At 34.8% G+C, this 16,256-nt stretch overlaps 2 protein-coding genes and 1 long non-coding RNA gene across 4 annotated transcripts in view; 1 reads left to right on the top strand and 2 right to left on the bottom strand.

Moving 5' to 3' along the window:
- ap3b1a (adaptor related protein complex 3 subunit beta 1a) overlaps nucleotides 1-16,256 on the bottom strand; it is a 762,544-nt gene that overhangs the window by 220,446 nt on the left and 525,842 nt on the right. The window lies entirely within an intron of this gene.
- crhbp (corticotropin releasing hormone binding protein) lies at nucleotides 5,870-15,345 on the bottom strand. Its single transcript, NM_001003459.1, is given in 7 exon segments — nucleotides 5,870-6,399; nucleotides 6,662-6,779; nucleotides 9,322-9,464; nucleotides 9,760-9,970; nucleotides 12,520-12,677; nucleotides 12,874-12,967; nucleotides 15,221-15,345. Coding segments are annotated over 7 exon segments (966 nt in total). The 5' UTR covers nucleotides 15,308-15,345; the 3' UTR covers nucleotides 5,870-6,244.
- The window catches only part of LOC147831764 (uncharacterized), a 25,706-nt gene continuing 24,693 nt past the window's right edge, over nucleotides 15,244-16,256 (top strand). Inside the window, exon 1 of the long non-coding RNA XR_015519985.1 lies at nucleotides 15,244-15,514. This is a non-coding gene — a long non-coding RNA (uncharacterized LOC147831764). The remainder of the gene's footprint in view (nucleotides 15,515-16,256) is intronic.

Genomic DNA, 16,256 nt, shown 5'->3' with positions numbered 1-16,256 from the left:
CAGTATTGGTCCCACGTGGGGCAGCGGTGGTGTAATTTCCACCGTTGGCTGATTTTAGCACTGATGTGCGCAGTAGGGGACTAGCGCAGCTGTGCTTACCTCTTTGCAAGTCCTGCTGGGATTCTCAGTTCGTTATCAATTATTCTGCTAAACTCTCTCGGGAGCGCGTGGTTCCGACCGCGATAATGTGAGCTCCAACCTTTAATCAAGCGTGGGGCACCCGTCTCATCAAATCCCACAGAGATGCAATGAGAGTCATAGTTTCACACACAAACACACACACATGCATTTCATTCATAAAACATTTGTGGCCAAAGATTTCGCACAACATGCATCAAATAAACGTGTTTTTCTTTTCTGTATTTAAATTGGTATTCTTAGTCAGTGAATTTAAAGGTACAGTGAAAAAAAAGAATTACTCACTCTTAGGTCATCACAGATGAAGGAGACTTTTTTACTATAGTAGGAGATTGAAGCCGGCTAAATCTAAGCCTAACTCCAGACGCTTGTGAATATGCACTTTTGGAATGAGGAATAAAATAATGTTATTATTATTCTTATTATTATTCTTATTATGTTAAATAATATCATTAGTGCTGGGCAAAAATCAATTGTGATTATTCGCATCCAAAATTAAAGTTTGTTTTGACCTAAATTGTGTGTGTACTGTGTTTATTTATTGTGTATATATAAATACGCACATTCAAGAATATATCTGAGAATATTTATTTTTATATTATGTTTGTTATATTTAAAACAAATTAGATATACATATACGTTTATCATATATAATAGTTTTAATAACTCATCTCTAATAACTGATTTATTTTATCTTTGCCAGGATGACAGTAAATAATTTACCAGATCTTTTTCAAGACACTTCTATACAGCTTAAAGTCAGATTTAAAGGCTTAACTACGTTAATTAGGTTAACTATGCAGGTTAGGGTAATTAGGCAAGTTAATGTATAATGATGGTTTGTTTTGTAGACTATCGAAAAAAAAAAATCTTAAAAGGGCTAATAAGTTTGACGTTAAAATTGTGTTTAAATAAAATATAAACTGGTTTTATTCTAGCTGAAATAAAACAAAAGACTTTCTCCAGAAGTAAAAAATGTATCCAACATACTCTGAAAATGTTCTTGCTCTGTTAAACATGCTTTGGGAAAATATTTACAAAGGGGGAAAAAAATAAAAGGTGACTAATACTTTTTGACTTCAAGTTCAACTGTATAAATATAATTTCAGCAAATTAAATAGCAAAATAATTATAAAATACAATTTGTGACACTTTCCAATGAAAGACTTTACAAGTCTAAACTGCATCCATGTTTAATACAGTTACTGTGTTAATATTAGTTTTAAAAATATAGCTGAATTTTATTAGTCATTACCTCTATTTAATAAAATAGTTACGACTTCAATCAGTTTACTACTATGATTTTGACCTGTTAAAGGTTTATTATATATATTTATATATATATATATATATATATATATATATATATATATATATATATATATATATATATATATATGTATATATATATATATATATGTATATATATATAATTTGTACCTGAAATTTATATTTTAGAAGTGGAAACAACAGAAAGCTGACAATGATCACCTCAGGTACAGCTCATGTGCTTAATTCAGTGTTTAATGCTAATAATGTGAGTTTGAATGCCGTTTTACATGACATTTATTGCCATACTACTGAAAGCAGCAGCAGATAGTTTACCTCAGATCATGAAAACAAAATAAACCATTTGAAATTGAACTTGACTCAGTGCAAACCAGGCCCGGATTGGCTAATCGGGAGGACCGGGAGAATTCCGGGTGGGCCGGTCCGTTTTTTGGCCGCGAGGGCCGGTCTTCCTAGCTGCTTGCACTCTCAGCAGTCACACTTTTTTCATTTATTTATTTATTTGACAATAGCCTCACTCTTTTTATTCATTATTTTGCCGCAGATTCGCTCTATTTATATCCTTGCAGCCCCGTGACCAAAATGCAGCCTGCAGGTTAATGATGACTTAACTATCATTCGACCCCAAACAGCGGCACCTTAGTGAATATAAGAATTCAAATAATTAATTTTAATGAATATTACACCTGCTCAATGAAAATCAGATGATTCACTACATTAAAAAATCTGACATAACTTGATCTGAAGTCTAAAAAAGGGAGGGAAAGATTAAGCCATCAATAGAAAGTAATACTGTGGTTAAAAGAGTCTTGCAGAGAACAGTGCGATACTTATTTTCTTATTCCGAATGCACCATCATAACAGCGCCATTGTGGTCAAGTGGTTAGCACCTTGCATTACAACGCCGACTACCTGCATTTCGAACCTCATCAGAGTATTTTTTTTTCTTTTCATTTTTAGTGTTAAGACATATAATACTGTTTGGGTTACTTGCATATGTAGGTGTAGATATTTTCTTTTTTGTGTGACCACCGTTACAAAGGACTGGATATCTATAAAGAATTTTGCACAGAGTATATGTTCAGATATTGCAGGAAAGGACATTGTGATGTTTTAAAGAACAGTGTTGGAGATTTAGCTACCCTTTAATATTCTCATATTTATGAAAAACATTTGAAGTTCTAAAGCAGCTGTGTCCTTTAAAAAAGTTGTGGTAATGTCCTTAGATACTGAATAGGAAATTTTACTATAGTCAGTCTTGAACTGAGGGGATTTGGTGTAAGGTCTGAAACTCCAGGCCTGTAAAGGAGTCCCACTCTGGCCCTGGTGCAAACCAACACATTTCAGTGACTCAGCATCTACATTTAATATTGTTAAACAGGTTTAATATGTATTAATTAGATTATAAACCTTACCATTTCATTGAGGTGCCGTGATTGCTCTATTCTGTGGTTCTGAATGGCTGTATTTAAATTCATGCCGTGTTGGTGCAAACAGCCCAATTGCTTATCGCTGCAAATCTCGTCACGTAGAGTGTTGTTAGGACACAGGGTTACAATGTAACCTGCTCACCATATGTATTCTTAGCGCTTGTAATCTTTATATTACTTGCTAATTAATAACCTGATGTCGAACTCTGATTCTGCGTCTCATTTCGGAGGCTGCTACTGTCCACCAGAGGCCGCATTTCAGTCACAGACGCATGCTTTCAGAGCTTTTCTGAATGAATGAATGAATGAATGGATGTATGGATGGATGAATGAATGAATGAATGAATGAATGAATGAATGAATGAATGAATGAATGAATGAATGAATGAATTGAAATGAAATGTTTTCCTTAAAGGCAACCCGGGGGCTGAAATATAATTAGCTAGGATTAAGCAGGTTGAAAGAACCAAAACAAAGACAGCTTTCTGGCACGGAAAACACATTTTTAAAGCAGAATATCTGACATCAACATTGTTTTTCAAATGAAAAAGACTGCTCGCTTAGCATGTTTCTTCATTATCTGCAAACATATGGTATTTTGAAGCTTTAGAAGAGTCAAAAACATACAGCACCTTTAAGTATACAAACTAAGATACAAATAGCCCCTAATATTAAAAGATTTTGTAGTTTTTGTTGTTTAATTAGTTTAGTTAAATTAACAAATGTTAACTAATGGAGCCTTACTGCACAGTACAATGCACAATGTCTTAAATAGGAAACTTTTATTGAAAATTTTGAAAGGGATGCTAATGGTCTAATCTGATTCAATGATCTATGCTAAGCTAAGCTATACATGCACCCGCCAGACCTAGAAATTGACTGAATATATTAACAAAATGGTGAAACTCAACTGTTTACCTCTTGGGGAGTTGTAAAATGAGCCTACTTCCCAAAAAAGAGTGGTGTTCCTTTAACAAACATAAAGCAAGACCTATATCTTTACCCTCAAAAATATGTTAAAAAGTTTGCTAATGGCTTTAGGTGAAATATCACGTATCTTAGCTCTTACGTCATGTTATGGGACGGTCAAGATGTGGAGGGGACCTTGATGATGCCTGGCGCATGAACAAGAAAGAGTTGTCTCAGCGTCGTCCTCCATCACCGGACAGATTTGACAGGAAAAGGCAAAGCCAAACTCCACTGCGGTCCTGATGTGAGCAGTTTGTCAGCGAAGATGATGAGCATCTGCAGTACAAGATGATAGAATCGATCAGTTGATTTAACACCGGGAAATGATAGCAGTGCTCCCTATAGCCAGTCCACCCCTGCCGTTCAGGTATGCCCTTCTGCACACCTCAGTTGTAAAAAGTGGTTATTTGAGTTAAGCAGGTCGCATACCAGAAGCGCCGCTCGGCGGCGCGCCGCGCAGCGCCACGCAGCGCCATGTATTTTAGAATTCTAAACATAGGTTTCTATCAGGATACACACACCGGCGCCGCAAGTCGGCGGCTGTCGGCGGCGCCCGGCGACGGCTCAGGACGCAGTTCATTTTTCAGCCGCGCCACAGAGCGCCATCTGATTAGTTTCATGTTAAATATCAGTCGAATGTGCGCGTCTGGTGTGTGATACTTTAAACTGTCATGTACGCGCCGTGTTGCGGCGCCGAGCGGCGCTTCTGGTGTGCGACCTGCTTTACTGTTGCCTTTTTATCAGCTCAAACCAGTCTGGCCATTCTCCTCTGACCTCTGACATCAACAAGGCATTTTCGCCCACATGTTATTTTCTCTTTTTCTGACCATTCTCTGTAAATCCTAGAGAAGGTTGTAGATCAGAAACCAGTAGATCTGCAGTTTCTGAAATCCTTAGATCAGCCCATCTGGCATCAACAACCATGTCACGTTTAAAGTCACTTAAATCATGTTTCTTACCCATTCTGATGCTCAGTTTAAACTGCAGCAGATCGTCTTGACCATGTCTGCATGCCTAAATGCATTGAGTTGCTGCCATGTGATTGGCTGATTAGACATTTGAGTTAATTAGCAGTTGGACTGGTGTACCTAATAAAGTGGCCGGTGAGCGTAGGCTGCTCTTGATACTGTAAATTACAATTGGTAACAAAGAAAATTCCTATATGGCTAGCTTACACAGCCGATATGTCCATGACTTTAGTTTACCACTAGTTATACAACAACTTTAGTCATAATTTTGTGAAACAGCGAAAAAAATCTCTTACCTATAATCGCTTCAGCATTTTGGTTTGAAGACTGAAATCTTGAGCGCGAAAATTTCAGTTACTGAGCGCGCTCGCTCACGGTGACTAATCTAACGCCTCTGATTGGCTCCTGTGTTCCATAAGCTCAACAGAAACGTATGTAATTGGTTGTACAGCTCAACGCTAAGAAAAACCCGATGCCATGTGCGCAGGTCTAAACCATTGATCTAAACATTAAAAAACACCGCAAAAACGGCAGTCAGTCATTCCCAATAAAATGTGAAGGTGCCTTATATGCACCCAGTTTTAATTTGTTGTGCAAATTTGCTTATTTTGGTGGCATTTTTGCCTAATTCACGATCCTAATTCCAAAGGATAGGCCCATAGGTTATATAGGTTGTGTTGGCATTCAAACAATGTGGTTTTCATTTATTGATTTTAGCTTAAATGTCATCACAACAAAGAAATCACAGGACTGGAGGTAATACAAACATTCAAGAGTGCTTTGACATTTGCATGGCGCTTATAAATCAGGGTTGATATTCTAATGCAATCATTCTTGTTTTGACAGTGTAAAAATTATATAATGTGAGATGATTACATCCTGCTGAAAGTCGTGAATTTTAATGGAAACACGAAACAGAAAGCATTAAAATTCCTTACAAAGCAATGTGCTGTGTTTTGACCTAATAGAAGATTACAGAGTAATGTGTGACAACCAGTTTGCTTCAGTAATTAAGATAAATGTCAGCACTTTTGGTGTAAAATTAAAAAGTACTATAAACAGAGTTCACTTTGCTCATGTTGACTGATTTTATTACAAAAGATCTTTAATACAGATAAATAAATAAAGACAAATACATTTTCCGTACATACTGGATTTTAATACTTGTGCAGTACCCCTCATTTCTAATATGGGCTCTTCAAAATGAAACATGCTGAACCAAAAAAATAATTAAAAACAGTGATGTGCACCAACACAAGTACATCTTTTATTTAACATCAGCCACAGATCTTACAAGTCAATGATATTAAAAAGAACAGAAGAGTCAAACCAAAAGATGAGGCCAAAAATAAATAATTTTTTTAATAAGGAAAATATACAAGGGCCCGAAGGCTCCAACTCCAGTTAGTTTGGCATCCCTCCTAACAAGAGCAGGGAAATGGAGAGATCTTATGCTCTTAAACACACGTCTTCAACACTGTTGCCCTTCATCTGCTGAAGCTCTTGGTGGCCCAGTAGCCGATACTGGAAACTGACTCGATTTACGAACTTCCCGCTCGACACCATTCTGACCACAGTGTTATCACAGCCGACCTTCATTTGAGCTGATGGAAAGAGACACGTGGAAAGTTAGTATGGTGCACCCTAGATTGCTATGATGATCCACAGTAGACCATTTCAATGTGGTGATGTCAAAAGAGCCTATTCAATCATAACTTGACGTTAAAACAGCTCTCATAACATTATTTATCAATTATTTTGGATTCTCAGAGACTATGCAAATTAAAAATGTAAAACAGGACATACTTTAGGACCATTGTTATTGTTTACACCCCTAAAATGCTCTAAAGATGATGGTTTTCTCACCTGGTCCATTAAAGGAGTAGCAGAGATCTGCCATTGGGAACATCTTAGACGTGTCCATGCCGTTTCCACCAAGAAGCTCAACAAAGTCTCCAGAACCAGCGCAGCCAAGAATGGACCTCTGCAAAGATATCCAGACATCTCCAACTTATTAATTCATCAGTGTCTTCGTGTAAACTAAGGTATTAGTTTAATTCAGCTTGACTTAATTTGGATGCTTTGAAAAGTGTTTATTGAGTGTGTGTGTAGTTATGTAACTAAACTGTACTTTAATAATATAAGCAACTAATTATTTATTTATTTTTATGGTGGCACAGTGGGTAGCACAGTCGCCTCACAGCAAGAAGGTCTCTGGTTTGAGCCTCAGTTGGCATTTCTGTGTGGAGTTTGCATGTTCTCCACGTGTTGGCGTGGGTTTCGTCCGAGTGCGCCGGTTTCCCCCACAGTCCAAAGATATGCAGTATAGGTTAATGAGTAAACCTATTTGAGTGTGAATGGGTGTTTCCCAGTGATAGGTTGAAGCTGGAAGAACATCCACTGTGTAAAACATGCTGGATAAGTTGGCGGTTCATTCCACTGTGGCGACCCCTGATAAATAAAGGGACTAAGCTGAAGGAGAATGAATGAATGAATGAATGTATGTGAGTAGTATTTATTCCATGTTTGCGCAGTTGTGTAATTTAACTGTGCACTCTCAGAAATAAAGGTGCGAGAGCTGTCACTGGAGTGGTACCTTTTCAAAAGATACACATTTGTGTACCACATGGTCCGTATTAATACCTCAAGGGTACATATTAGTACCTAAAAAGCACAAAAGTGTACCTCCTGAAATTTCTAGGTACAAATATGTTTTTGAGGTACGTACCAATATGGACCCTTTAAGTACAAATGTGTGTCTTTTGAAAAGGTACCACGCCAGTGAGAGCTCTCGTACCTTTATTTCCGAGAGTGTACTTTAATCATTCATTTATTTTCCTTCGCCTTTGTCCCTTTATTCATCAGGAGTCACCACAGCGAAATAAACCGGCAACTTATCTAGCATATGTTTTACACAGCGGATGCTATTCTGGCTGCAACCCACCATTGGGAAGCACCCATCCACACTCAGACACTCATACACCTGTACTGCATGTCTTTGGACTGTGGGGGAAACAGGAGCACCCGGAGGAAACTGCGAATGTGGGAAGAACATACAAATCAGAAATGTTAACTGGCCCAGCTGGGGCTCGAACCAGCAACCTTCTTGCTGTAAGGCGACAGTGCTACCCACTGTGCCATCATGTTGCCCGTAAACAACAAATGATTTACATTATTTTATTTTCATCCATTTATCAGGGGTCACCACAGTGGAATGAACCCACTATTATTTGCCACAGCCATATCACCATGCAGCTCAAGACCTGTTACTCACTGAACCTAAGCAGGGCTGAGCCTGGTAAGTTCCTGGATGGTAGACCACATGGGAAAACAAGGTTGCTTTTGGAAGTGGTGTTAGTGAGGCCAGCAGGGGGCGCTCAACATGCAGTCTATGTGAGTCCTAATGCCCCAGTGAAGGGGAAACTATACTTTAAGTGAGCGCCGTTTTTCAGATGAGACGTTAAACTGAGGTCATGACCCTCTGTGCTCATTAAAAATTAATTAAGTAGCAAAAAATCAAAAGAAAATCGGCACACTACTACTACTACTACAATCTCTCAAAATATTTTAATGTCACAACGTTACGACCTACATGGTCTTCATCAGATTACACATTAACTGCACATTACATTGCATTACATTATTTCATTATTAAAATTGTCTATTTTTTTTAAGGCTTTCTTTATAAATGCAACATTTCTTCATCATAAATCAAATTTATGGTCACATTGTGTTGACTTTAGGAAAAACTTCAAGTATATATTTTGAAATGTGTCATTATATTAAGTAGAATGTATTGAACTAGGTTATCATTTACATTAGCTATATTAAACAGCCTAGTATTTATCCAAAATCAAACAAAAAGTGCTCAGGGGTAGCCTAATTATTGTGTCAGTGCTCTTTGGGTAAGGGATTCATCAGTATAAACGGCAAAAGTAAGTCCAAGGCACTTAATAAATGTGAACAAAATAAATTAATATGTATTTAATAATAACAATAATTCTTGTTATTTAATATAATATGTTAACAATGGTCAAGAAGAGTAGCACACTCAAAAAATTTGGAACAAATATAAAATTATATATATATTTCCTTGGACTTACTTTTGCTGTTAGCCTATTATATATATATATATATATATATATATATATATATATATATATATATATATATATATATATATATATATATATATATATATATATATGTATGTATGTGTGCGTTTATTTTAATTTTTACTTATTGTTTATTTTTATTTTATTCGACTGTTTTCAGCTGTGTAAATTTATACAAAAATACATTTTTGTTGGATTAAACTAAGCTATACTTTAACCATAAACACTTTGAAAAAATATTTATTTATTTTGTTTATTTATTTATTTATTCATTTAATTGTATTCATGATTGGGGTCTGGTTTGTGAAAATGCTACTTTTATTGACCACTGTTTTGTATGTGTGTTTGTGTGTGTGTGTGTGTGCGTGCGTGCGTGCGTGCGTGCGTGCGTGCGTGCGTGCAAGTGCTGACCTTGAGATCATTGTGCTGTCCAAGGCTGAGCTCTCCAATCTGGATCTCCACTGGATAGATGATGGAGAAGCTGCAGTTCCTGTGCTGCTGAGGAATGATCATGGTGAAACTGCCCTCTGGGGTCTGAGACACAACATTACAGGCTACAAAAACAGAAGGACAGATGGTTAACCCTCACTATCTTACATCTTAAGCTTCCAGCGCTTGAGCCATATGTCATCCAGTCCTTCAGCTAACGCTGTCATTCCTCTCAACTTTTCCCATTCTATTAGTAATCCAAAGGTCAGTATTTCTACAAAGCTAAATACATATTTTCCTGTTTACTTAAGTGCTTTGGGTTTTAGAAAAGTGCGTTATAAATAAAATATATTATTATTATTATTATTATCATTATTATTATTATTATTACTTCTTGTATTTCTGCTCATGTCCACTTACGGAAGGGATTGATGAGTTTGCGGAATGTTACTGTGAAGCTGCTTCCTGATTGGTGGAGCCTGAAGAACAGCATGGCGACGTTCTGAGAGGAACGTACGATTGGTCGAGACACTCCAGTTTCGCAGTAATCAGTGTAACGCTCGTACAGAGGGAGAGGATGATCCTGTGAGCTGGGGAACTTCTCACCCTTCATCACCCAGCCATCAAATACCTTCAAGGTAAAAAAAATGGAAATAAGTTTTGTTTTTAAAACTTTATCCCTGACGAATTAAGTATGTAACTCAATAAAAAATAAAATAAATAAAATACACACCTTTGCAGCTAAATGCAAGTAGTTAATAAAGTTTATTTTTGTAATTAATTGTGCAGCTTTGCAAATTCTGAATGAAAATATTTTAAATATACTTTATTTAGCACAACTAAATTATTGTACACTTATACTTATGAATGGTATAAAATGTTGGGTTATTTCAATCCAACTGTGGGTCAGATGTAGACAAAACTAAATGTTATTATTAAATAATAAACTAAATAAATGGTAATATTTAGTTTTAACCTAAAGGTTGGGTTTGTCTATATCTTTGATCCATAATTGGGCTAAAAGAACCATTTTTAGCATTGGTTTTTGACTACACAAATAATATTAGAGTTTATTTTCCAAACAAGCTTTTTCATGTGTTACTACATTGTCAAAAATGATAGGATCAATTAGTCCTGACAGCATATGCTTGTAGGTCATTGTAACTTTTTAATCCAAGTTAATAATCTTTTAACTTAATTTTATAAGTTACACAAGTCAGTTTTACATCATATCAGTTTAATGGACTCATAAGTTTAATTTGATTCAGCTTAAAAAATTAAGGCACCCACATTTTTTTACAGTATAGCCACTTTTACACTCTAAAATATAATGCTGGGTTATTTCAACTCACATCTGGGTAAAATATGGACAAACCCAAAAAATTGTATTAAATTCATTAATTTTCCTTCAGTTTAGTTCCTGATTTATCAGAGATTGCCACTGTGGAATGAACCGCCAACTACTCTGGCATATATTTTATGCGGTGGATAAACTTCCATCCGCAAAACTGGCTTACAATAGCTGAGTGGTTCAAGCGTCGACACATAACTGTTCTGTAGACTATTGAAAAAAATATATAGCTTAAAGGGGCTAATAATTTTGACCTTAAAATGATTTTTTTTCCTTGCTCTGTTAAACATCGTTTGGGAAATATTTAAAAATATATTAAATATAATCAAAGGGGGGCTAATAATTGTGATTTCAATATATATATATATATATATATATATATATATATATATATATATATATATATGTATATATATATATATATATATATATGTATATATATATATATAAAACATAAGTTACCTGTAACTATTGACCTCCACCATGCAGGACAATGGTTACAGGTTTCCAGCTTTCTGCAAAATATAATTTTTCTTTTGTTTTCAACAGAATAAAAAAGACAAAAGTAAAGTTTGAGTAAATGTTGACAATTTTCATTTCTTTGGGTGAACTATCCATTTAACAAGGAAAAATATTTAAACAAATTTGTTAATTTTAAACCGAGATCCTAATAATCTAATCCTATTCAATGATTTGCGCTTAGCTAATAGTGCCCCAGCAAACCCGGAGATTGGCTGAGTATATTAAGCTGTGGTAAAAAAAAAAAAAAAAACTGTTTAACTCTAGGGGACAAAAACATTTGGTATACAGTTAAAGTGGATGTGAATACACATAAATTAGGGAAGCATATTCAGCAAAACAAGTGAGTTTACCGAGGCCATACGCAATTATTGAACCTCAGAAGTCGTAATACCATAACAGCTCATGGAAAAAAGTAGGCATATGGAGTATACGTGCGTATAGCCCCAACTACACCACTAGTGAACCCTCCCCCCCCAAAAAAATAAATAAAAATAACCCAATGGTTTGTTTTTGTCAACTTTTCATTGAAATTTGGGTTGAAACAATGCAGCATTTCTTAGAGTGTAATAACCCATGTGTAATTTACTCACAATTTATGACCTGTACACTAAAATATGCATTGTTTCATTCAAATTTGGGTAAAATATAGACAGACCTAAATGCTAGGTTGAATTTATAAATGCATTTTCTTTTACATATTTTACACACATTTGCTTTAAAACAACTATAACTTTTGTTTAGAGTGTAGCAAGTCCTATACTAAACTCTCCTACTCTTATTTCTCATCTCAGATGAACTCATTTAATTCGTTTTACAATATTCCCACTCATTTCAGCCTGACTGCTCAGTTTCAGGTCAGCTGACGTTCATAAATGATAATAAATTTCCACTCATTTCACATCCGTTCCAATTAATTCGGCACATTAACTTTAACAATACGCCATATGCAGTTTTCAGTCCTATTAAAAAAATGAATGGACATAAATCATGCACAGAATGCTAAATTAGTCCGGAATGAACAAAGCAATTGCTCCGGAATGATTTGAGCTTAATTAGATTTTTAATTCGCTTTCTTTGGAAAGGAATGCCTTTATTCGGTGTAAACAAGGTTGTTGTTGAACGGTTTGGCTTCAAATGACATCACACGTGATCTTTTACAGTCCTGATTTAACCTGGCTTAGTGTAGAATTCACAACAACTACGAAACACACTCACAAACACTTCACTGCTCCCTCCTCCCTGCACATTCATAATAAAACAAGTCAACTGTTAAGTGACTTGATTCAAATGGATTATGAACAGTATACCTTAATGAAATCTCCTCCTCTGCAGTCGATGTTGACCGAATCATACTCGATGCTGATAACGTCAGTAGGTTCGCCGATGAAAAACACTGCGCAGTTTAACTGCGGTCGCTCTGCTGTGAATGTAAACTGACCCTCTACGGCCACCATATCCAGACACCCTGAGGAAAATCAAGAGAAGAATGCATTGAAAATAAGCTGTGCTGTGCTGTTTCACACTTTAAATCTAAATCAGTGTGCTACCATCAATTGGGCATTCATTATTAAAGCACATATGAAGTCAGCATGGTGATAGGAATCAGTCATTTGTTATCCATGTTGTGGTAAATGAAATCCCTGAGGTTTGCTGTCACTCACTGAGCGCTCGGCGGTACACAAACTCCTCTGGTAACTCTCGCTTTAGTTCAGAGCTCAGCAGAGATAATAATCCTTCCGGGCTGATCTCGTTATCCTGATAAAACAACAAGAAACAGGACGGTGGGAATGAATATGTAGTGCTTGGAATTGAAAATAAGCTATATAAATAAATTGCATTTGAATCAGGGTTGCTCCAGGGTAAAACTTTGGATTTTAGGATGCAAATAGGGTTGAATTGGTCTTGAGATATTATCATAGGATGGAAATTTATCATGCAAAAACAATAATATGCAAACATTCAGATATGGGAAAATTGAGAGAACACTTGAATATCTTTTTATTTTACTAATTTATTAGGTATGGGTAAAATGTCAATATTTTTATTCCATAAAGGTGTGATAATTTTAATTCAGAAAATGACCCATGATAAATATTTCATGAATTTTACACCTTATCCTAATAACTGGTTATTTTAATATAAATGCCTTTTCCTGTAGTCTAGCTTTATTCTATCTTGAATTTTATATACTATTATATACTTATTTTGTTGTATATTTCTGGACAGCACTTTGGCTCACTTCTGTGTTTTTGAAGTGCTCTATAAATAAAGTTTGACTTGACTTGAAATATTAATAACTTAAAACATTTGTTTTATGTTGTTTAAAAATTAATTTAAAAAGTCTGTTTACAGTGCATTTTTTTCTTTTGTTATATTTTGTAAAACAAATTGCACCAAATGACCATGTGTTTGAGTTAAACATGTTTTGGTGTTGTTGTTTTTTAAGATACCGATGACATTTCTTCCAAATATTAAACTAAATGTTTTCATTAAGAGCAATATTTTGTGGAAAGACAAATGAAACATTTGCTATTTTGACAAATAGTTTTAAAAAAGGCTCAAAATTTAAAAGAAATTCAAAATAAATAATAACATTTTACTATTTATTTAATTAAAATATTTTTGTATTATAAGTCGCACCTTAAAAAAATCAACAGAAAACTGAGAATTTTCATCTGGTCTCGCATTATTTTCGCCCATGTTGTTCAAAAAGCACATGTGCATCATCAAAATGGACACTATAAAAATGACTGCTACATCTGACTATTAAAATGACTGTTAATCATAAAACCAGATTGATTTAGTTATAATAAACAACATTGCTTGCCTTTAAATAAACCTTGCTAATACAGTACACCCCATTTTGAAGATAAATATTTGTATCAGAATATTTCTCAGTGAATATAGGCAATGTATTTGCTTACATTTAAACAAAACAGATTTATTAAACAGATCTATTTATTAAAAATACTACTGTAGTCACCATACATTTTTAGAAATTGAAAGATAATACAATTAACTTCAAGTTAAATATTGCAAAAATAAATTACAAATTAAATTTTTTTTAACATTTTTTTATTTTTTTGGCTTTTCTTGATTTTTCCTCTTTTTTAATTTGTATTTAATATTTTTCTATAACATATAAATTTGGGTGTACTAATTTTTGGACCGTTATCGTAAGTAGTTTTGTTAGATTAGCTCCAGATTTGGCTTCAGTACTGACTAATCTAATGTATATGCACAAATATAATATTGTATAGCTTCCTATTAAAAATCTAAACTTAAAGGATAGATTTGTGAGGGGTGTACTTGAAACACTGAACCTCATTAAACAAATGCTTACCTTAAAAAACATGCCTTAAAATCGCACATACTCCTAAAAGTTCTGCATAAATATAATTGATTGGGTAATTTGAATACAACTTGTGTACAATATGAACTAACCCAAACATTGGGTTAAATTAGCTCCTAATAATTAATAATAATAAAAAATCACCCAAGCGATATGGTAGTCCCTATTTCATCATGAATTAGGTTGAAATAACCTGGCATTTTTAGAGTGCAAGTATTAAAGTTAACTGAGGTAAATGTGGTCTCTATATCGTGTTTACCTCGCTATTTTAGATATGGGTCTGAAATCGGAATCAAGTATGACTTCAAAACAACATTAGCACTATTTATTTGACTGTGAACAATGTTGTAGCCTGTTTTGATAATCATTGACTGCTAATGGTATTTCCCTATTTAGAATTTGCAAATAATAATTTTCAGAAATTAAACTATTAAGGAGAAAGTCCGAATGTGCGAATATAAAACCAACTTTCCTCAAATTAAAGTTATAATATAGCTATAAGCATGTTAAATAGCCACCAGATCGTTACTAAACACACTCATACTGAGCTCAGAGTAAATGACAAACACTTTAAAAGTATTGTAAGTTGTATAAAGCTACTGTACTGTGTGTGTTTATGTGTGTGTGTGGGGTGAGCAGGTGTAAATATCTCTCACCTGCATGTCCAGAAAGCGCGCGTGTCCCCGGAGAGCCGTGACGCTCAACAGGAGGAAGCACAGCTGCGCGCGCGAAGTGGCCGACATGTCCGTTCAGTCTGTCCGCCTGGATCTGAGCGAAAAAGAGCAGTTTTTCCGCGAGCTCCCGAACAGACCGCTGCTTTTATACCCGTCGCGTAAATACAGGAGGGGGGGCTGAACGTGTCGATCAATTCAAGGAGTCCGTGAGGGAGAGTCAGTGAGGAAGAGAGAGAGAAAGAGGGTATGACAGAACGTGTGGTAGTTTTAGAACAGGTAATTAAATGGATTTGTGAATGCATACGTGTGTAAATTGTAAATAAAATGACTCAAAATTAGAGTAAATGGCACATGGAGCATGGATAAGATCAAAATTCTGACAATATGCAAATGCAGACTGACAAAATGTTTGTGATAGTTTTAAAACAGGCAATTAAATATAGGCTATTTATAACATGTATACAGTACAAGTGTAAATAAAATTATTCAAAATCATAATACAAAAGCACATGTATGTTGAACAAATTTGACTGCAAATTGGTAGACTACACTCAAATTTTTGCTGCTGGTTCAGACTACTTATTTGAAATGAGCTAAAACAACACAATTCTGGAGATTTCTTTAGGAAGCCTATTGTTTTACGTTCAATTTATGTAAATTAGTTGGGTTAATTTGATGGATTTGTGTTGAGACAACATGAATGAATTGTTTGCAACCCTAGTTAAACAGATGTGTAAATAAAATAAAAAAGTATTCAAAAATTATACTTAAAATAAGCACAAGTACACTGTAAAGAAAGTTGAATCAACTTTAATTTAAGGCAACCAGCTTCAGGCTATTTTTGAGTTTACTTAACTTAAAAAGCTTTGCAGCAAGTTTTACTTTTTTATTTGCTTGACAATTTTGAGTTGAGTCAACTTTTTTCTTTATAGTGTAGCAGGCTAAAAAAATGACAATATCCAAAATACAAAATTTAGCTTTTTTTTTTTTTAAACTACTTATTTAAAATAAGTTGAAA

This window comes from Danio rerio, chromosome 21 (assembly GCF_052040795.2).
Source record: "Danio rerio strain M-AB ecotype USA chromosome 21, GRCz13ab, whole genome shotgun sequence".
In the NCBI taxonomy this organism is placed as follows: Eukaryota; Metazoa; Chordata; class Actinopteri; order Cypriniformes; family Danionidae; genus Danio; species Danio rerio.
Note: the sequence above shows the minus strand (reverse complement) of the source record. Positions and strands in the feature narration are given on the sequence as shown.